Source organism: Lycium barbarum, chromosome 12 (genome assembly GCF_019175385.1).
Source record: "Lycium barbarum isolate Lr01 chromosome 12, ASM1917538v2, whole genome shotgun sequence".
Taxonomy (NCBI): Eukaryota; Viridiplantae; Streptophyta; class Magnoliopsida; order Solanales; family Solanaceae; genus Lycium; species Lycium barbarum.
In genome coordinates, this window is record NC_083348.1 from 22,644,885 (window position 1) to 22,668,479 (window position 23,595).

Below are 23,595 nucleotides of genomic sequence, written 5' to 3' on the forward strand. Positions count from 1 at the left end.
AGCGGACCGGTATAGCAGTCAGTGGACCGCCATAGCGGTACCGCTATAGCGGCTTAGCGATCGCCGCAACGGTCCACACGAAACAGTAGCCCGAATTTCTGTAACTTAGTCTTTTTTCTCTTCCTTTTCAAGAAAAGACACTCAAGGGCTGCTCCTAGGGTTTCTGATAAAAGAAAAAAAAAACCATGGACCCCCCGAAAAAGAAGCTCTTCTAATTTCTTTTCCACCCTTCCCTACGAACATTATCGCTGATGGAATCGGATAAAGGCTAAGCAGATGAGAAATTCTTGGAGACTCAAATATCTGTTCGTCAAAGAAGTAGGTTATGGTTTACTTAAGTTAGACTTTGGTTAGTTGATTGTATGTTTGGTGATCTCCTTAGGAGAAAGCATAGCTAGTTTTCATGCATGGTATTGTATGGTTAAATTCCTACATAAATGTGATTGATTGATTGTGTAGGCTTCATGCCATTATTCCCGTGTGATTAAATCTACAGTGATGTGTTGTGATGAGAAGCTAATATAATCTTCTCAAGGGTACCATGCCATTATTCCCGTGTGATTAAATCTACAGTGATGTGTTGTGATGAGAAGCTAATATAATCTTCTCAAGGGTATTGTGACATGAAATGATGAGTTGATTGTCGAAACTGGGAAGGTAAGAAACACTATTCCGCAAGAGCCTATAGGGCATCGTGAAGTATCTTTTCGTTCATTCTATCGTGCCACCCCAATACGCCGTCCCCTAGTAGGATCCAATTGGTATCTGGTTGATTCCAATTGGTATCTTGACGGACTAATTGGTATCTGTCGATTCCAATTGGTGTCTCTCTATTTCGACTCAAGGAAGACCTTCCATAAATAGGTGCGTAAATAATTGTGTGACCAAGTGAAAGTTCCATAGTAATGTTGGTGTTGTAGACTGGGTGATTATGCTGGGACTATTAGCGAAGTTAATAGCGCATTCATACTTACGTGCTAAGCAATTTTAGTGAACCCCTACGCGATCTGGGATGGAATACCAGAAAGAACCAAAAACATTCAGTCACTGGCACTGTAGCACCGCTGTAGCGGTACAAGGACCGCTACAGTTGGATCGCTATAGCGGGCCTCAGACCGCTATAACAAGCCCAAAATTTCTGCCAGGACCTGTCACGTCCCAACCCCGTGGGCCGTGACTAGTGCCCGATATGGGCACCCGTACAAACCTACCAACCGAATCACGCTTACACTTAATTTTTTTTTTCCTCGAACCTCGTGCGTACAAATTATAAACATATCCTTTAACCCGATACTTATAACATACACGTGACCCGATTATGTTAGCATAGTGCAGGGGAGAATCAAACAGAAACCAAGTACACATTTCTGAGCAAACATGACCCGTAACCCACATACATGTCTACAGGCCCCTAATACAGACAACAGAATTACATGGCGAGACAGGGCCCCGCCGTACCCCAGAATAATCATAAACACAATAATATGTACAACTGAAGGATCTGTACCAAAAAGGTGGGCTCCAGAACAAAGGAGCACTCCCAAAAGCCGACTGTGTACCTAGGCTGGCGGACCACCACAATAAGCGTCTGTACCTGCGTGGCATGAAGCGCAGCCCCCGAAGAAAGGGGGTCAGTACGGAATATGTACTGAGTATGTAAAGCATGGAATACAGAAACTAGAAACATGACCCGAACAACGGTGCCAAAAACAAGTACGCTATCCAAAATACAGAGCGCTTACCTTCCACACACAAGTCATCTATATATTCATATGTCGATGTCGGAGGCCAGAAGAAATACAATAAATACGTGAATCATCCTGTATACCAAAAGCTTACCTACCAAACTCAGGGTGTGCATGACAGGATCGTATATTTTATATGTATATGTCAAATAACATGCCCCGGCCCTTTGTGAGGGACGCGGTATATGGAATCATATATATTAACATCATATATCAAATATTCATGTATCGTGCCCCGGCCCTTGATGAGGGACGCGGTGAAACATATATCAAATATACCAATGTCATGTAACATATATGCAAGTAACGTACCCCGGCCCTCAGCGAGGGGCACGGTGAATCAGATTTCATGTATGTCAATGTCATGTATCATGCATGCATGTAACGTGCCCCGGCCCTCTTTTGCGGGACGCGGTGAATGTGCCATCCTGGCCACCACCCCGTCATCATATCATAATGTCATCATATCATACGTAACATGCCCCGGCCCGCAAGTGAGAGGGACGCGGTGAATAATGCAGAGAAATACGCACGAGAACATGTCCTGGCCCGGGCTCAGTGAAATCCAAATCAACGCTTGCACGAACAGAGTAGTGCGAAACCACGTGCACTCAATCAAGACCCGAGATACAAACATACTTATATGCAAACACAATGTCGATGTCTGGAGGTCCAGAAACAAGTTTCGGGTCGATCGGAACTAGTATACGAAAGATACGAGCGTTCGAAGTACGGAACGCTCCATAAATGTTTCGGAAGTCAATCTTCGCAAAACCGAAGTATTAGTCATATCAGCTATCTTTCGGATGACGTATATAGCAAATTAAGTACAACTTAGATTCATACGCACACACACCACTACATATCAAGGTATTAATTATATCACTTGTTTTCTTTATTAACAACTAAGGAATATATCAAATAGGTCTTTAGGTATCGTGCCAACTTCATATGTATGAAATCAAATAAACTTTCGAACTCATGTGTACGTATCATAATATATCAAGCTTCGGTGAAACCATCATTCGTGTTATCATCCAAGGAAGTTTCGAGTCGACTTGATCACATTTACAAAAGTTTCGGACATTTGATTTCCTTCCGACCAAAACGTGAGATTTATAGTTCAATTAGATTGAATGAATAGTGCTCAAATTCAATTTCGGATTTCTATGAACAGAATTGCCCCCGAGGCTCAAGTATCGACCTTGACTTCCTAGGACATGCCAAAAGAAGAAATAGGGTAGCCTTACATACCTTTCTCGCGGCTTATGCTCGCGCAAAATCAAATCCCGTTTCGCTCAAAATCTACAAATGGTCAAAGTTACCAATTAGGAATTGCAAGACTTTTAAGAATTCATTTAACTTTATATTTGTCTACCGAAATTTCGGCAGCACTTCCCCTATATATATGACACCCCCGAGGCTTAGCTCGGCTCACAACATCGACAACAACAAGCCAACAATACCAAACGACGTCAAGTTCACAACGAAATAGGTTCTAACATCAATGACCTTCTTTCTACATAAGATGACAACTTTCATACAAACTTTACAATGTCAAACTAACATCAACATTATCATATTCATTTACCCATTCAAGATTATTCAAACACATTCCAACAATGTTCCAAACAATATAAATGAGTTCGAATGATTTGTCACTTTCCATATTCCATCCGAAGCGTCTACGACCACGACGAACATACTAACTCACATCGTTTCCTTCCAAATTCACTAACAACAACATCAATTTACATCCTATGATCTTACTTTCACAATTATATAAAAACTATATAAAATCGCATAATTTCCCATAATGACATACAACCAATTTCAATGCCAATTCAACTCGTTAAACTTTCATTTACGTCATACATACCACAACGGCGCAACTACTCAACTAAATGAACTTCATTTCGCCTCCCCTTCACTATCCATGGCTCACGGCCAAACACTACTTCACACACCTACACGGCTACATCCAAACACAACAGAAATTCCGAAATCTTCATGCAACTCTAATCACTAACACATACATATCCATTTCATAACATAAAAACATGAAAATCTCACCTTTTTCTTAAAGTTCCGACTTGCCGCAAACGTCGCTCTTACGCCGAACTAATTGTATCACGTCGGAGAGCGTCTTGTATACATCATGAATACAAGAAGAACAGGATTTTTAAGTTGGAAACAAAGCTTGGAAAATTATTTTTCTCCTCCCCTTGATGCTCGGCCGAGAGCTCCTTCAATGGGGGTTCTTCAATTTTTGTGCTTTAATTGATTTTCTTGAACCTTCTAAAGATAAGCTTGCATATATATAATATTGCCCCCTTTAATATTTTGTCACATGTAAATCACATGACTTCTTAATTCAAGATTTGGGTCATTAAATTGGGCCATGGCCGGCCACCTTAGTGAGTTGGGCCTCAATTTCCTTTTATTTTTGTTGAGCCCAATTCGTTAAAAATCTCGTTTAGTAATTCCCGAAACAAATTTCCAAAATCCCAAATTGGCCCTTGGCCATCCTCCATACTCCCGCACCAATATTTTCCATGAGTTGCACACACATATTGGCTAGAACCAAGATATGGCCTCATTTCTCACAAGTCAAGTTTATTTCAATTCTTTACGACTACGCAAACTTACGGGATATAACAGGACCGCTATAGCGGTACCGCTGCAGCGGTCAAGTGACCGCCACAGCAGTAACATCTGACCAGTAGCCTCCTCCTTTCGCCCCTGTTTTGCCAAGTTGTGTAGCCCATCAACAAAACGAGAATAAATCAATTTCCAAAACAGATATATCTATAAAAACATCTGCCCCACGAGGGCAATTGTCTTACGAGCACCCTAAAACCGGGGCACGCGCGTCAAAACAACCAAAAGAAAGAGTATCCAAACATGTCAAACACAACCAAATCAAAAAAAATATTGTCTAAACATCAAAGCCCAACACGGGCAAATGATAACCAAAGCTGATAAGAGGGGGGGGGGGGGGGATCTCTAAACCTCTCCTCGGCTAGTCGCCTCATTGCCCCCATCCTCCGAGTCACTAAAGTCCTCGCTACCAAGTCCGGACTCGATGAGGAAAGAGAATTGGGAGTCTTCACCTTCGGGACTAGGGCCTTCAAGACACTTTTGATGCCCTTCCACATCTTCACAAAAAGCTTGTCCCTAGCCCAGCTCTTTTTCTTCTGGAAATCCATATGGGCCTTAGCCAAGGATCCATAGGCACCCTGCAAGGCATCCACAGCCTCTCCCATCTTGGTCTGGGTCTCCATGTAACTCTTCATCTGCTCTGTAGTAAAATAGCTAGTACCCACAGCACTGCTATACGACCCGACCTCCATGGAAGGCCGTGCAAACCCCATCATGGCCGCCCTCCCCGCAGCCATATCAGCCTCCATGCTCTCTAGAGTACCCGGGGGTCTTTGACTGACCGCTCCCATCTAGTGTGCCACCGCTGTCCTCGCTGTCATCTGAGTAGTACTCTTTATCTTGCCCCTGCCCTATGACCCTTTGACCTTTAATGGGTCAAAGGCAACATCGCACTCCACATAGCGGTCCTCAGGCTCCGTAGGCTCCCCGGCATTACGACAGAGATGGGTAATCAGGGAGGGAAATATCAAGCTCGGGCCAGCCTTGTCTATAAAACTCCGCCACTCCTCGATCACCTGCATACCCATATTCACGGGCACACCATCTAGAATGCAAGCCACGACGAGGGCCCGTGGGTAAGTAACATCAGTAGTATTGCTCGAGGGGCGAACCCACTAAGCACCGAGGTTTAGCCACCTCCGGGCCTCAGCAGTAAAGTGTCGGCTCTTTATAGCCAATCGTGAGACAACCCAAGTAGCCTTCTTCCTCTTCGATTCTCGTACCAACATCCTTACCAGCCATGGTCCATTACTTTCAACATCCTTATCCCGAAGCTCATCCTGTTGTGGGTTGGGCAGCCCGTGAATGGCGTTGATGGCCTCGACACTCACTGTCACTGGGACCCCCCGAATAGTAATCTGTAGCTACAGGGCAGTCCAATCCACTATGGGGAGCATAGCATAAAACTCCCTGACCTAGTTGCAGTTGACATCATGGGGCACCTCAGCTAACTGGGCCCAACCAATACGATGTAGGGTCTGGTAAAATTCTGAGGCCATTTCTTCGACCCGGTCCATAACGAAAGCCCTATCATGAAGCAGACCCTTGGTCTGCTGCTCCATGAAACGCCGCTTGCAAGTGTTGTTGGGGAACTTGATATATGCAGGGGGAGCCGGGGGTTGTTTCCCTTGTTGTTGATCCGCCATGACAAGTGACACAATTAACCTAAAAAAGTGAATAGCGGAGTTAGAATAGTGTGGCATAAAAAATTAACGGGGATAGGCCATGCATGAAATAGTAGAAAAAGCTAAAAAATCTGATTGTGCCTGAAGTAGCTCCACTGCGGCGGTGGTATGGCTGCTGCAGCAAAGCCGCAACAGCGGTAAGAGGGCCGCTACAAGCGGCCAAGGCGTCGCCATAGCTGTGCCTTGTCGCTGTAGCGGGCTCGCTATAGCGGTGATGGATATAAATTATTAATGATATTTTGTATATAAAAATAAGTTTTTAAATAAAACATGAATAAATATATCCTATTCTCGCATATTTTCTGACAAATTCTACAGGAAGAGGAGTAATGCAGACGAATAGAGAAGAAATAAATTGTCAAAGAAGTAAGTAATGAATTCAATAGGTGCAACCACGAATTCATAAGTCATGTGGGAATTACAAAAGACAACATTGGGAGAAGTTGCATAATCTCACCCCCGTCAAGTGTTGAAATCCACGGGTGTCCCTGCCACTTTCATACTCACACCCGTCAACTATGGGCATCATGAAAGAAGTTGCATAATCCCACACCCGTCAAGTGTTGAAATCCACGGGTGTCACCGCCACTTTCATACTCACACCCATCAACTATGGGCATCAAGAAAGAAGTTGCAAATTTACGGGTGCAACTACCATTGTTATACTCTCACCCATCAAGTAAGGTCACGGATGTGAGCACTACTTCAAGGAATGCATTCGTAGGGGGAAGACACTACATTTTCCTATAAATAGAAGCATCACTTTGCTTATAAATCATCCTATAATTTAGAAGACAAAGTGTTAATCTTGTTCTATTCTCTTTTCTTTCCCTTGTAGTAAAAATATTTCTGCGAGTCTTTCAATATTTCTAGCTTCATAAATTCATATTTTCTGTTTTCTAACTCCATAATGGAGTAATCTCTTTTTGGTGGGATAGTTGAAGAAACTTGGTGTAATGTTATATTATTTTATTTTTCTTATTCCTCATCTTGATATTATTTAAGTGTCATACTTTGTGTTGGAATGATATGTTCTACTAATCATTATCGTTACTCAGTATATTTTGTGTTATGATTATAGTTATATTAATTTGTAATTCTAACAAGGAGGGAAATTAATATACTATAATAATCGCATAAAATATATATGTAACAATAATTTTTAGTCATCTATTATTCCAAATCTTTGAACTTGCTTCTTTTAATCCTAATTCTCATGGAGGGGTTATTTGAAGTTAGTTCTTAGGTTTAAATCTTTATCGTATTTCATTCCATCCAAATTCTCACAGAGGGATAGTCTCAAATAAGTGTATTGATTTGAGGCATCTCTATCTTATTTCTTTCAATTCTAATTCTCGTGGAGGGATTGTTTCAAATAAGTTTATTGATTTAAGGACTAATCGCAAGAGGTCTTTATTCCTCACAACACAAATCAAGTCTAGGAACTATTTCTACTGCTTTGTGGAATTTACTAAAAAAAAATTATTGTCATATATACACTAAGTGGATTCAACGACACCCAACTCTTTCTTTTAAGATAATCTTTTGGAAGTTGTTTCTTTTGTTAAAGTAATTTACAAATTTAAGTCACTACTCTCCTTTCATCAATCTAATTCTCTCAAATAGCAGCAAAAATACTACAAGTCTGTAGCATAGATTTTCCAATCTTTGTGGGACGATATCTTAAACTATATCAGAATTTGATAGAGTACGAGCGAAATTTCCTATGCACTTTGGCCTCGTCAAAATTTTGGCGCCGTTGCCGGGGATTGGCATACATCTACTTCAGACTAAGTGTTTTGTCACTAATTTGAGAACTTACGTTTATGTTTATCATTATCTATATATTCATTAATATTATCATTACCTACTGAGTACTATTTTAATAATTTTATTTATTAATAATAGTGTTTTTATTTGTAATCATATAAATTTTCTTTAAAAAAAAATAATTTTGGTCTTCCTGCAATTTCATCCTTACATCATCTCTATTCTTATCATAATTATAAATTTTTCTATGTTCATTATATATACTTCCTTTATATAGAAGTGCTATAATATTTCATTAGTAGTACTACCATCTGTTGTTCTCATCACTTTTGTCTATATAAAAGTGATTTTTTATTATTGGTGTTAGAAGATAGTTGTTGTTATTATTATTATTATTATTATTATTATTATTATTATTATTATTATTATTATTATTATTATTATTATTATTATTATTATTATTATTATTACTATTATTATTATTATATTATTATTATTATTATTATTATTATTATTATTGCAATATTAGTGTTGTTTATGACCCGCTCTCCTTCAAAAGAATTGGCATATTACGATCCAAAAATTGAAAGATCTATTCGTTTGCGTAGGAAGAAACAAACATCCGCTTCTCAAAGCGTAACTCGTGAAGAAATGGAGCGTCAACCAGGAGTTGAAAATCAACCACCAGGAATTCCACCACCACTTGTTCCAGAAGATTAGTTTGACGAAGTGGTTCCAAGACTAGCAAACAGAATTCGAAGGGATTATGCTAGACCAGATCACTTCAATTGTGAATCTAGTGTGAGGAACCCTCCAGTTGCAGCTAACAACTTCGAAATCAAGACTGGATTAATTCAAACAATTCAACAATCATGTACATTAATCGGTGATCATAGTGAAGATCCACATAGTCATCTGATTAATTTCATAGAATTAGTTGAAACTGCTAAATATAATGGAGTATCCCCTGAAGCAATCAAGCTAAGGCTATTTCCTTTTTCATTAAAAGTAGATGCCAAGACTTGGTTGCGAAGTTTTCCTCAAGGGTTTATTACCACATGGGATCAGATGACTCAAATTTTTAAATAAATATTTTTCCCTTGCTAAAACCACAAAGTTAAGACAAGATATTACTAATTTCTTATAGACTGACACGAAGTCAGTTTATCAGGCTTGGGAGAGATTAAAAACAATGCTAAGAAAATGTCCACATCATGACATTGCTGAACATATGCAATTGTATATGTTTTATCATGGGCTAAAACCTTCTTCTCGAAATGTGATAGATGCAGCTGCAGGAGGTTCCATTATGGGAAAAACCACAAAAGAAGCTTTGCAAATGATGAATGAAATATTTGAAAATGCCATTCAATGGCCATCTGATCGTGTAATTAATAAGAAACTGCTACTGTAATTCAAGATGATGCTTTAAATACACTAACTCAACAAATTTCTTCTTTGGCACAAAAGTTTGAATCTTTTCAGGAGAATAAACAATAGTCAAGCCAAGCTGAGGCCTGTGACATATGTGGAGGAAACCATCTAAACCATGAATGTCAAGTAAGAAACCAAAATGATTAGCAAGTTAATACCGTCGGATACAAGCCGTACGCTTTTGGCACAAAAACATCCAGGCTTTCAATGGAGCAATCCAAATGGTGCTGAAAACTCCGAAAGCTTTCAAAAGCAACAGGTACAAAGTCCACCTGGATACCAGAATAAAAATGTGGGCCATCAATTTTCAGACCATATCAACAAATAACTCCATATCAGCAGAGGCCGCAACAAGCACATACGAATCTTGATGACCTATTGTACAGGTACATCAAATCCACTGATGAAAAAATGGAGAGTCAAAATTCGGCTCTAAAAAATCTGGAAATTCAGTTAAGCTAGTTGGCAACTCTTGTGTCCGAAAAGATTCAAGGTCCCTTACCAAGCAATACACAGAAAAATCCAAAGGAGCACCTTAAAGCCATCGCTTTACGGTTAGATAAGAACCTTGATGAAACTTACAAGGACACCCAAGAAAAGAATCAATCATCACAACAGGTAGACAAAGGTAAGAATGCAGAAACACCCTCTGAACAATCAGAAGAAAAAGAAAAGAAAATGGAAGAGGAAAATATTCTCCCTGTGAAAATTCCTTTTCCCCAAAAAATGAAGAGACAAAAGCTTGATAGTCAATTTGCCAAGTTTTTGGATATTTTAAAACAAATTCACATTAATATTCCTTTTACTGATGCTTTATTACAAATGCCTTCATATGCCAAGTTTCTCAAAGAAATTTTGTCAAGCAAAAGAAAACTGGAAGAAGCTTCTGTGGTAGTACTTACTGAAAAATATAGTGCTATACTTCAAAACAAACTACCACAAAAGCTAGGGGATCCAGGTAGTTTTACAATTCCATGCACTTTGGGAGGAGTATATTTTGAAAAAGCACTTTGTGACTCTGGGGCTTCAATAAATCTAATGTCGTTTTCTATTTTTAGAAAATTTGATCCTGGTGAAATAAAAAACATAAGTGTTTCTCTTCAGTTTGCAGATCAAAGTACTAAAAAAACAAAGGGAATAATTGAAAATATTCTTGTAAGAGTTGATAAGTTCGTTTTCCCTGTGGATTTTATAATACTTGAAATGCAGCAATGTCCTAATGAACCGATAATTTTGGGTAGACCATTTCTTGCTACAGGAAGAACAATCATAGATGTCCATCAAGGACAATTAATTTTAAGAGTAGATGAAGAAAGAGTCATTTTTGATAGGCAAAAAATGCTAAGATTTTCAGGAGAGGAGACATCATCCCTATGTTTTTCAATTGACGTGATTAGTGATCTTGCAGATGAATTCAAAGATGATAAATTGATTCTAGATTCTATGGAAATATGCTTGTCCAAATCTAGCACCTCACAAGATGATGATCCCTCCATCAGGAGCAAAGCTGAAATATTGGAAAAACATTATAAGGATGAGGAGATACAATCGGAAGAAGTTCAACCAAAAATTGAACTCAAAATTCTTCCTTCTCATTTGAAATATGTTTATCTTGAGCATAAATTATTTCCACTAATTAGTTCATCTTCTCTATATGCTGAACAGGAAGACAGTTTAATTGAAGTACTACGAGCACACAGAGAGCCTTGAGGTGGACAGTGGAAGATATCAAAGGGATTAGTCCAGCTATTTGTACGTACAAAATCCTCATGGAAGATAGCTACAAACCAATAGTCCAGCCCGAAAGGAGATTGAATCCTACAATGCAAGAAGTGGTGAAAAATAAAATAATTAAACTTCTTGCGGCAGGTATCATCTACCCCATTTCTGATAGCCCTTGGGTAAGTCCTGATCAAGTAGTACCAAACAAAGGAGGTATGACGGTCATAAAAATGAAAATAATGAACTCATACCTACTAGAACAATTACTGGATGGAGAGTTTGTATTGATTATCAAAGCCTCAATGATGCCACCAGAAAAGACCATTTTCTTTTACTATTTATTGATCAAATGTTGGAAAGGGTAGAAGGATATGGTTTTTACTGTTTTCTTGATGGATATTCAGGTTATAACCAGATACCAATAGCACCAGAAGACTAGGATAAGACAACTTTCACATGTCCCCATGGAACATATGCCTATAGGAGAATGTTATTTGGTTTATGTAATGCACCTGCCACATTTCAACGTTGTATATCAGCAATTTTCTCAGACATGACCGAAAAATTTCTAGAGATTTTTACGGATGATTTCACTCCTTTTGGAAAATAATTTGAATATTGTCTTTACCATTTGACCATAGTTCTTAAGAGTTGTGAAGAGACAAACTTGATTCTTAATTGGGAGAAATGTCATTTTATGGTTACAGAAGGAATTGTTCTAGGACATAAAATCACTACTAAAGGGATAGAAGTTGATAAGGCTAAAATTGATGTTATAGCAAGATTACCCCCTCCCACAACAGTTAAAATCATTATACGTTTTTAGGACATGCAGGTTTTTACAGACGGTTCATAAAAGACTTTTCAAAGATTTCAAAACCGCTGACTAACCTTTTGATAAAAGATGTTAAGTTTAAATTTTCAGGTGATTGTTTGAAGGCATTTGAAACCCTTAAGAAAAGATTGTCCACAACCCCTATAGTTGTGTCCCCTGATCGGAGCCAGCCTTTTGAGATCATATGTGATGCTAGTGATACAGCCGTAGGAGCTGTTTTAGGCCAGAGAAAAGATAAGATTTTTCGTCCCATTTACTATGCTAGCAGAACATTGAATGAGGCTCTGTTGAATTATGCAACTACAGAAAAAGAATTACTGGCAGTAGTATTTGCATTTGAAAAGTTTCGTTACTATTTAATAGGGACCAAGGTTACTGTTTTTACTGATCATGCAGCTTTAAAATACCTCTTAACAAAGAAAGATGCTCGACCTAGATTGTTAAGATGGATTTTACTTCTGCAAGAATTTAACCTTGAAATAAAAGACAAGAAAGGAACTAAAAATCAAGTAGCTTACCATTTGTCTAGATTAGAGAACCCGCCTCTTGAGTTTACTGAGATGAAAGAAGAATTTGCGGATGAGCATATTTTTTCTGTTGTAACTCAACCACCCAGGTTTGCAGATATCGCAAATTACTTGGTTGGAAAGTGAACACCTCAAGATCTCACTTATCAGCAAAGAAAAGAGCTTATGTCTGATGCTAGATATTACCTGTGGGATGAACCTTACTTGTTTAAAAATTATGCAGATAATATCATTAGACGTTGCGTACCCGAGGAGGATATGAAGAACATACTTTACCACCGTCATGGAGGAGCAATTGGTGGACATTATGCAGCCAACCGAACTGCCTTTAATGTTTTGGAAGCTGGATTCTTCTGGCCGACAATATTTAAAGATGCTCGGGCATATGTTGCACAATGTGATAAATTTCAGAGAACAGGTAATATCACTAAGAGAGATGAAATGCAATTACAACAAATACAAGTATGTGAAATATTTGATGGTTGGGGAATAGATTTTATGGGTCCTCTTCCATCTTCTCACTCTTATACATATAGCCTTGTAGCTGTGGATTATGTATCAATGTGGGTTGAAGCAATTCCTACCAAAAAAAAAAAAATGATGCTCATACCATGTGTGATTTTGTTAGAAAAAATATTTTTACCAGATTCGGCACACCACGAGTCATTATTAGCGATCAAGGGACTCATTTCATCAATAATCAATTTTCTTTGTTGCTGTCAAAATATGGTGTGACTCATAAAACAGGAACACCATATCATGCTCAAACTCAAGGGCAAGTTGAGGTATCCAACCGCGAATTAAAAAGAATACTTGAAAAGACAGTTGGAATCTCAAGAAAAGACGGGGCTTTAAAATTAGATAATGCTCTATGGGCATACCAAACGACTTTCAAAACGCCAATCGGAACATCTCTGTATAGATTAGTCTTTGGAAAAGCTTGTCATTTACCTATTGAATTAGAACACAAAGCTTTTTGGGCGTTAAGAGCACTAAATTATGAATTAACCTCTGTTGGAAAAAACAGATTTCTCCAAATTAATGAATTAGAAGAAATGAGGTTGGGAGCCTATGAAAATACGAGAATGTTTAAAGAAAAAACAAAAAAATGGCATGACCATTTGATCGGACCAAAGAGTTTTAATATTGGAGACTTGGTACTTCTTTATAATAGCAGGCTTAGGCTATTTCCAGGAAAACTAAAATCCCGTGGACAGGTCCTTACAATGTTACAAATGTCACTTCATATGGAGCTATTGAAATTCAACAGATCAGTGGCGGAAACAAGTTTAAGGTAAATGGTCACCGGCTGAAATTATATTTTGGAGGACAATTTGAGGAACAACCTATCACGACCCGACTAGGGGCCGCGACGGGTACCCGGGGCTAACCACCGAGCACTGCTCGTTCTATTACTCATCATACTCATTTAACGCTCCTTTATCGCATTTATACTCAAATCATATCTCATTTGGAAACATAAATACTTTTATATACATTGGCCTTTCGGCTATCAAAATCATAGACATATATATGCCTAATAGCGACCTCGTGAGACCATATAACCCACACTGCGTATCTACGAGCCTCTTCTGGAGTGCTAGACATAAGGACGGGACAAGACCCCGTTATGCCCAAAATATACATGTACACAAAAGAATAATCACAAGCACCTCCGAGCAATGGAGTGCTCTCAAATCAACTGCTAGCTCCTATGAGTCTGGATCAGGATCACCTCCCTGTCTACCTGTGGGCATGAACACAACATCCAAAGAAAACGGACGTAAATACGAATATTGTACTGAGTATGAGAGGCATAAACAATAATGACACATCAATGAGATAAAGGAAGCATAAAAAAAGAGCAACTATATATGACTGTAACTTATAGAAAAAAATGACACATGCTGACTTACTCATAAGCATCATCATATCATGTATGCGATAATGTATAAGCTGCCCATCCATATAGGTACGGTGTGATAATGTATAAGCTGCCCGTCCATATAAGTACGGTGTGATAATGTATAAGTTGCCCGTCCATATAGGTACGGTGTAATAATGTATAAGCTGCCCGTCCATATAGGTACGGTGTGATAATGTATAAGCTGCCCGTCCATATGGGTATGGTGTGATAATTTATAAGTTGCCCGTCCATATAGGTACGGTGTAATAATGTATAAGCTGACTGTCTATATAGGTATGGTGTGATAATGTATAAGCCTGCGTCCAGGCCTCCCGCGTCCGGGGTATAAGCTGCCCACTATAGTGGTGTGTATGTCTGCCCGCCTTAGCAGTGTCTGCCCGTCCATATAGGCACGGTGTGACATCATCACCATGTGCATATCATACTTTTATCATAATGCATGCATAATAGCTCAAGGATAGTTATACTCAAGGTGAGTGTAAACAATAAATGACCTCATTAACGTTATAGAAACATCATATCATGAACTTTAAAATCTCTATACTTAACTCATCATCATCATTATTGAACTCATAATACATCTCATATCTCATTTGACTTTTCATGATCATAGGCTCTTGGATTTCCGGGATATAGAGAATTCATAAAGAAGAAGGAGAATCATACCATCAGATTCATGCCATAGAAAAAAAGGACTAGCCTCACATACCTTTGTCGTTTAACTACTCTATTTCTTTCTTGTTCTCCTTTGATGCCCACGTTTCTACCTTCAAGAGGATTCGCATTAACATTAGTTAATCGGCTATAAGAACGTGTTACTATTTCTAGGAAAAATTGGGCAGCATTTCCTTTGTTTCTACTACTTTTCCCATACTCTATATCAACTCCCAAACATTCATAACAATGTTCACAATATAATAGACCACAATCATCATTCATCCACCTTATCCATAATTCACAATTTCACTTAGATGTCTCCATAATCATGGTCATAGTTTACTATTATGTTCTCTCACATTTAATGCTTCCACGTTCTACACGTCATTTATAACATACTTATAACTACAACATCTCAATAATCATGATTCATTTCAACAACAACTCAAGAACTTCATTGCATTCATCTTTGTAACCCATTTCCTATACCCGTTCAACAATCCAAGTGTTTCAACTTCTCATTTTCTTAATCAACATGGAAAGATCATAAAACATACCTTAGATAGTGTAGGAATAAGCCTTGAGTAGGAATACTCTTCTTGCACCAAAATCCTAATTCACTTCCACAGGAATTCCTTGACTTGGATGAACTTTAATATGTTTCTTCCACTTGATTCTTGTTTGTTTGATGAAATTAATCACCAATATTTCTTGAGTTCTTGTGGATGAAGAGTGTGGAATTTTCTAGAAGTCTTGAGAGAGATAGAAAAGTGCGGGAATGAAATAAATGAAGTGGGAACATCATTATATAATCAGAACTTATTCAATACATCGGGACTTCCACGGACACTTTCACGGTTCGTGGAATATTGTATGGTCCGTGGAACATGTCGTGGTTCCCCACCAGAGGACCATCATCTCTGCTGGGTATTCCACATACCAGTATACGGTCCGTGGAAAGTATCACGACCCATGGTTGTGGTCGTGGAACTCACAGTTTCTTCCGAAGTTGTCCGCGTCGTTTCATTCAGTAAAAAGGTCATCACTCTTGCTCCCGATATCATGTGAGGGCCCATGACGTATGATTGGAAAGCTCTTTCAATTATCTACTACTTGAATTCTTTCTGTTTTTCCAAATTCCAAACTTTTAATGGCGTTTTGGCCCCTCAAAATCAGATTATCCGAAAATGTTTCCTTAAATCGTCCTTTTGGTTGGCTTATGCCCATATTTGGCTTATGGGTCCTTCTTAGGACTTGCTCAACTTTCCATGTACTACTCTTATATCTCTTCATATGTTCTTTTTAAAGTTCGGCATGTGGGCCCCACTTAGCTTACACCAACGAGGGCTTTTCGGCAAGTGACATATGAACCAATTCAACCCATATGGTCTCCAAATGTCATATGTATACCATTAGTACACTCTTATAATTTAACCTTTCTCCTTAATCCTCGCATACTTTTGCTCTTCCTCAGGCCCATACTAAGCTGGATACGACCTTGGTAGCGCGAAATTTTCCAAGGTGTAACACTCTTCCCCCCTTTTGGAACTTTCGTCCTCGAATGTTAAACACTCGGGATTCCTACGAAAATTTTGCCAGAGTTTCCCCTGTAACATGGAACTACCGTCCTATTACAACAACCCATAATAATATTGCCTCACAAGGCCACAACACAATAACAATATATTTATGGCCACACACGACCAAAAGCATGAAAAGTAAGCCTACATACCTTATAATATTAGTGTTTCATCTTGAATCTCTTCAGGGGGTTGGAATAAGTGCGGATATGTGGATTTCATTTTCTCTTCCGCTTCCCAAGTCATTCTTCTCGGTTGTTATTCTACCATCAGACCTTAACTGAGGCCACTTCTTTATTTCGAAGTCTCCGTACTTGCCTATCTAATGTGGCAATGGGTACCTTTTCATAGATCAACTTTTCTGTTACTTGAACATCATTTACTGGCATGATCCTAGTAGGATTTCCAACATATTTACGAAGCATCGAGACATGGATGGTAGATCTAACTCATAAGCCATCGTGCCTATTTTGCATACAATCTCATAAGGCCTAATGCATCGGGGACTAAGCTTCCCTTTCATTCAGTGATCTTATTGCATTCGTAAGTTGTCTCATCCCAGGGTTACTGTAGTAAGCATATAGCATGTACCAATTGTCATATTCGAAGTAATTGTCCTATTTATCCCTAACAATAATCCCAACTCAACATTTCAACCCAATTTACCATATATTGTTCCTTCAACTGACCCGGAGTATCATGACCACACTATTCTGGTTTACCTCTCAATCCTTTTTTTTTAAGTATCCACTTGGTTTCATTGGCGACGTATAATTACTTGCAGGTTACATAATCCATCTTTGATTTTCAGGGCCTAAGTCTCATACGCCCCTAATACCCCTTATGTCTCATATTCTTTTACTCTTGTTTTGCACTCAACACTGATTTCAAAACCAATCATAATCGTATTATATTTGTCGTTCATGATAGCTTTACTCTATCGCTTTATTGTCGTACAGTAAACTCATAACTCATAATCATCTTTTTCCTTTCAACTCTTTACTTCATATACTTTACTCGTTCTAACTTGGTACAGGATATTCGTAGGAGATACATTTTTCTTTTAATCATAACACGACTACTTCTTAAGTGCTCGTACTTTGTATATTTACTGTTCTCTCTATTCTCATTCTTATTCCTTTACATTCCTTCCTCCTCAATTAATCTTATTTCCTCCCCATTTTATGGTTAATCATTTATTCTTCGCATGAGGAACTCTATTCCTAACTTAGTACTGCTTTGTCGTTTAGAATATACTACTTTTGTACAATCCATTCTTTGCTTCCAAAACTTATTATGTTCATTCTGATCATCCGCTCTCATCCTTAATGTTTTAATCCTTTTATTATTCATCTTCCAGTAGCCTTGGTCTTTTACATTCAGCTAAAGATATCACTCATACTCTCGACTATACCAATCACAAACTACTACTACTTTGCCATACCACTTGTTTCCGATTTCCTTTTCAAGTTGATCTCCCCTTTTTTGCTGGCTATCATTTCTATCATTGAGGAATTCCTATGGTGGACTTTCCCCTAACAAGGTCTTTTAAGCTTTCTCATCTACCGCCCCGTGGCTCGCTTGCTGGTTTCACCCTTGCATTCACCCTTTATTCATGTAGAACATGCCACATCCTTAGTCGTTTCCTCGCGATACTTTGTATTACAGTTCTTGTTAGGTTCTCATTATACCTTGATCATAATCAACGCTATAGAGTGACATTTCTTTACTTCGTTCGCAAGCCTGCTCATAAAATAAAATAAATCTTACGAAGTAAGCATACTCAACCTGTTACTCTTTCTAATCAGTTATATTACGCTTACAATAGAAATTGTTTTACCAACGTATTTTCATTCGTCATAACCCTTCGTATTCGTACCTCTGTCTCCGGGTACTGTTACTTTATTTACTAGTAAACTTATCGTATCTTTCTTGTGCTTATCCCTCCAATCAATACTTCAGTATCGCACTCTATTGGAGTTACCATTTCCCTTTTATGTCATGCTTTAGTGCTACCAATCTCCTAAATTTACTCTAGTATTTCTCTTTACCGTATCAATGACGATCTTATAACTATTGTTACTATCAATCCAATAGTATTAACTCACCTCTTGTAGTTGTTAACGATACTCCTAGCTTAATCTAGTCCTGCCATTACTTTTTGCACAACATCTTTTCCCGCTAGGACATATTACAGGCTTATATCTTATCTCCTTTAGATTCTAGGAAAAATTTCGGTAGAGTTTCTCTTGTAAACATAACAATTCCAAACCTGCACATAGCCCAGAAAACACGTCCGATGTCTCAATGGGACATATATCGGAACACACATAATACGTAAACGAACAACAAAAGATCACTCACCATTAAAGGATATAAATAATAGGGCCTGTCTCATAAGTTGTGCCTGCACACTCAACCTAGGATTCCAATATCTATATACATACACATATTATTTATATTCACTCCCTGTCAATCAGCTTACTCGTATCTCACAATCCTGGATATCACTAGGTTACTAACAAATGTATCCATCTCAAATTGTAGGATTGGCTCAGATTTTCACCTCAACACAATCATCACAACGGGCGTGATACATGACAGCGTAGGATCCGAATCAATCGATGCACACATAAAATAAGAGGATACTGACAATATACCTGGAACAATATCAGGGGAAAACTTAGGATCCTGTCGTCCGGCTAAAGCATACAAACGGGGCTGAGTGGCACCTGAAGTAAGTGCTACCCCTCTGCCTCTACCTCGACCTGCTGACATTTGGGGAGTCTGACCCACCGGGTGCATTGCAGATGAACCAGTCACTGATCCTATGGGCTGAACCCCAACTCTACCACTCATCGACGGGCAATCTCGCATCATATGCCCAACCCGGCCGCAGGAATAGAAAGCATCCGGACCCTGGCGACACCATCCGGAATATAATCTACCACACTGGTTGCACTGCGGTCCTGGGGTCTCCTCTGGCTATAACCACCCCCAAACAGGGAACCCGAAGCTCTCGAGCTCTAACCCTGTTCTGAAGAAAAGGAGTAATCAAATCTCCTACCCGTAAATCGAGGAGGTGCACTGGTCACCGACTGGCTTGAGTGTCTGGGATGTGTCTACCTTGATCCCCCTCTATAATCACTGCCTGCCCCTATAGATCTGGCCCTCTTGCTGTGCCTTCTATCACTATCACGATCACCTCTTTGTGGTTGTTGTCGTCCCTCTAAGTTCTGGGCATGGGCTTGTATTCGGGAAATATCCATCCCATCTTGCAACGAAGCCGTCAAGCAGTCTTTGAATAGGTGTGGCCCTAAGCCACTAACATACCTGTGTACCCTATCTCCCATATTGGCCACCATAGTCGGGGCATATCTAGCCAACGAATTAAATTGAAGGCTATATTCCCGGGCACTCATACTTCCTTTCTTTATGTTTAAGAACCTATCCACTCTAGCTCGGCGGTCCTCGGGCGGCATGTAATGATGGATGAAAGTATCTACAAATTCTTGCCACACGGGAGGAGGCGCATTTTCTTTTCTTGATGGTATCAAATTATTATACCACAATACCGCCACATCTCGGAGTCTATACAATGCAAACTCCACGGATTCAGTCTCGGAGGCATGAATAATCTTCAATGTCCTCAACATCACATCAATGAAACCATGCGGGTCTTCATCCGGCTTTGACTCAAAAAACTTCGGAGGATTTAAACTCATAAAATGACGGGCTCTGGTACTAGCTGCCGGATCACCTGAACTCACATTTTGCCGCTGTGCCTGGGCGGCAACCAACTGTGTCAATAGATGAATGGCTTCGGTCACTTGTTGACCCAAAGCACCCGGTGGAAGAATTGGAGGCATAGGAGCTGGAGCTGGAGTTGAAGCCCCTTCTTGTTCCTCGGTAATAGGTGGAGTAGAAGAAGCATTAGATAGAGCCTCATTATGTGATTCACCCTCATCTACATTCATTGGCGGCTCTCTTTCTGCCCGCCTTTTCATCGTAGTCTTGCCCTTCTGGGCGGCTTTAGCCTTTCCCTTTGGCGACATTTCTGAAACAACAACACACTATTAGGGTGGATAAAATCTTATACACGACTCAATCGCACGATCTCATAAGAGAAAAGATGGTCATTTTTCCTAAATGCCCTGTAGCCTCTTGTTTATTAGTGTGGCGCGCAACACACCATAAAAAGGACTCTACTAGACATGGCTCGTAGACACTTCCTAGGACTGAACTGCTCTGATACCACTTTTTTCACAACCCGACAAGGGGCCATGACAGGTACCCGGGGATAACCACCGAGCACCGCTCGTTCTATTACTCATCATACTCATTTAACGCTCTTTTATCGCATTTATACTCAAATCATAAGAAAATCATATCTCATTTTGAAACATAAATACTTTTATATACATTGGCCTTTCGGCTATCAAAATCATATACATATATATGCCTAATAGCGACCTCATGAGACCATATAACCCACACTGCGTATCTACGAGCCTCTACTGGAGTGCCAGACATAAGGACGGGAAAAGACCCCGCCATGCCCAAAATATACATGTACACAAAAGAATAATCACAAGCACCTCCGAACAATGGAGTGCCCTCAAATCAGCCAATAGCTCCTATGAGTCTGGATCAGGATCACCTCCATGTCTACCTGTGGGCATGAACATAGCGTCCAAAGAAAACGGATGTCAGTACGAATATTATACTGAGTATGAGAGGTATAAACAATAATGATACATCAATGAGATAAAAGAAGCATCAATAAGGAGCAACTATATATGATTGTAACTTATAGAAGAAATGACACATGCTGACTTACTCGTAATCATCATCATATCATGTATGCGATAATGTATAAGCTGCCCGTCCATATAGGTAAGGTGTGATAATGTATAAGATGCCCGTCCATATAGGTACAGTGTGTTAATGTATAAGTTGCCCGTCCATATAGGCACGATGTGATAATGTATAAGCTGCCCATCCATATAGGCACGGTGTGATAATGTACAAGTTGCCCGTCCATATAGGTACGGTGTGATAATTTATAAGCTGCCCGTCCATATAGGTACGGTGTGATAATGTATAAGTTTCCCGTCCATATAGGTACGGTGTGATAATGTATAAGCCTGCGTCCAGGCCTCCCGCGTCCGAGGTATAAGCTACCCACTATAGTGGTGTGTCTGTCTGCCCGCCTTAACGGTGTCTGACCGGCCATATAGGCACGGTGTAACATCATCATCGTGTGCATATCATAGGCCTATCATACTATTATCATAATGCATGCATAATAGCTCAAGGATAGTTATACTTTATCAAGGTGACATAAGGTCGTGAACCCCCGATTCCATTATGGACATTTATAAGTGTTCTGCCTCACCTTGAAGGAAATAATATATGAGGTGAGTGTAAACAATAAATGACCTCATTAAAGTTATAGGAACATCATATCATGAACTCTAAAATCTCTATACTTAACTCATCATCGTCGTTATTGAACTCGTAATACATCTCGTATCTCATTTGACTTTTCATGATCATAGACTCTTGACTTTCCGGGATATAGAGAATTCATAGAGAAGAAGGATAATCATACCATCGGATTCATACCATAGAAATAAAGGACTAGCCTCACATGCCTTTGTCGTTTAACTACTCTATTGCTTGCTTGTTATCCTTTGATGCCCACGTTTCTACCTTCAAGAAGATTCACATTAACATTAGTTAATCGGCTATAAGAACGTGTTACTATTTCTAGGAAAATTTGGGCAGCATTTTCTTTGTTTCTACTACTTTTCCCATACTCTATATCAACTCCCAAATAATCATAACAACGTTCACAATATAATAGGCAACAATCATCATTCATCCACCTTATCAATATTTCACAATTTCACTTAGATGTCTCCATAATCATGGTCATAGTTCACTATTATGTTCTCTCACATTTAATGGTTAACCCACGTTCTACATGTCATTTATAACAAACTTATAACTACAACATCTCAATAATCATGATTCATTTCAACAACAACTCAAGAACTTCATTGCTTTCATCTTTGTAACCCATTTCCTATACCCCCTCTACAATCCAAGTGTTTCAACTTCTAATTTACTTAATCAACATGGAAAGATTATAAAACATACCTTAGATAGTGTAGGAATAATCCTTGAGTAGGAATACTCTTCTTGCACCAAAACCCTAATTCACTCCCATAGGAATTCCTTGACTTAATTAAACTTTAATATGTTTCTTCCACTTGATTCTTGTTTGTTTGATGAAATTAATCACCAATCTTTCTTGAGTTCTTGTGGATGAAAAGTGTGGAATTTTCTAGAAGTCTTGAGAGAGATATAAAAGTGCGGGAATGAAATAAATGAAGTGGGAAAATCATTATATAATCAGAACTTATTCAACACGTCAGGACATCCGCGGACACTTTCACGGTCCGTGGAATATTGTATGGTCCGTGGATCAGGTCGTGGTTCACCACCAGAGGACCATCATCTCTGCTGGGTATTCCACGGACTAGTATACGGTCCGTGGAAAGTATCACGGCCCGTGGTTGTGGTCGTGGAACTCACAGTTTCTTCCGAAGTTGTCCGCGTCGTTTCGTTCAGTAAAAAGGTCATAAATCTTGATCCCGATATCGTGTGAGGGCCCACGACCTATGGTTGGAAAGCTGTTTCAATTATCTTCATTCTTAGTGTTTTCCAAATTCCAAACTTATAATGGTGTTTTGGCACTTCCAAGTCAGATCATCCGAAAATGTTTCCTTAAATCGTCCTTTTGGTTGACTTATGCCCATATTTGGCTTATGGGTCCTTCTTAGGACTTGCTCAACTTTCCATGTACTACTCTTATATATCTTTATATGTCCTTTATAAAACTCTGACGTGTGGGCCCCACTTAGCTTACAGCAACGAGGGCTTTTCGGCAAGTGACATATGAACCAATTCAACCCATATGGTCTCCAAATGTCATATGTATACCATTAGTACACTCTTATAATATAACCTTTCTGCTTAATCCT

General features: G+C 39.2%; 1 protein-coding gene and 1 non-coding gene across 2 annotated transcripts; one reads left to right on the forward strand and one right to left on the reverse strand.

Annotated features, from left to right (window-relative positions):
• Positions 1–8,975: 8,975 nt before the first annotated feature.
• Positions 8,976–9,082, reverse strand: LOC132625329 (small nucleolar RNA R71). Its single transcript, XR_009576767.1, has one exon. It is a non-coding gene; the product is annotated as a small nucleolar RNA R71 (small nucleolar RNA).
• A 352-nt stretch (positions 9,083–9,434) lies between these two features.
• LOC132624170 (uncharacterized) lies at positions 9,435–11,005 on the forward strand. Its single transcript, XM_060338990.1, has 2 exons — positions 9,435–9,554; positions 9,782–11,005. The coding sequence occupies exons 1-2, from the start codon at positions 9,435–9,437 to the stop codon at positions 11,003–11,005; spliced, it is 1,344 nt and encodes a 447-aa protein (XP_060194973.1).
• Positions 11,006–23,595: the final 12,590 nt, after the last annotated feature.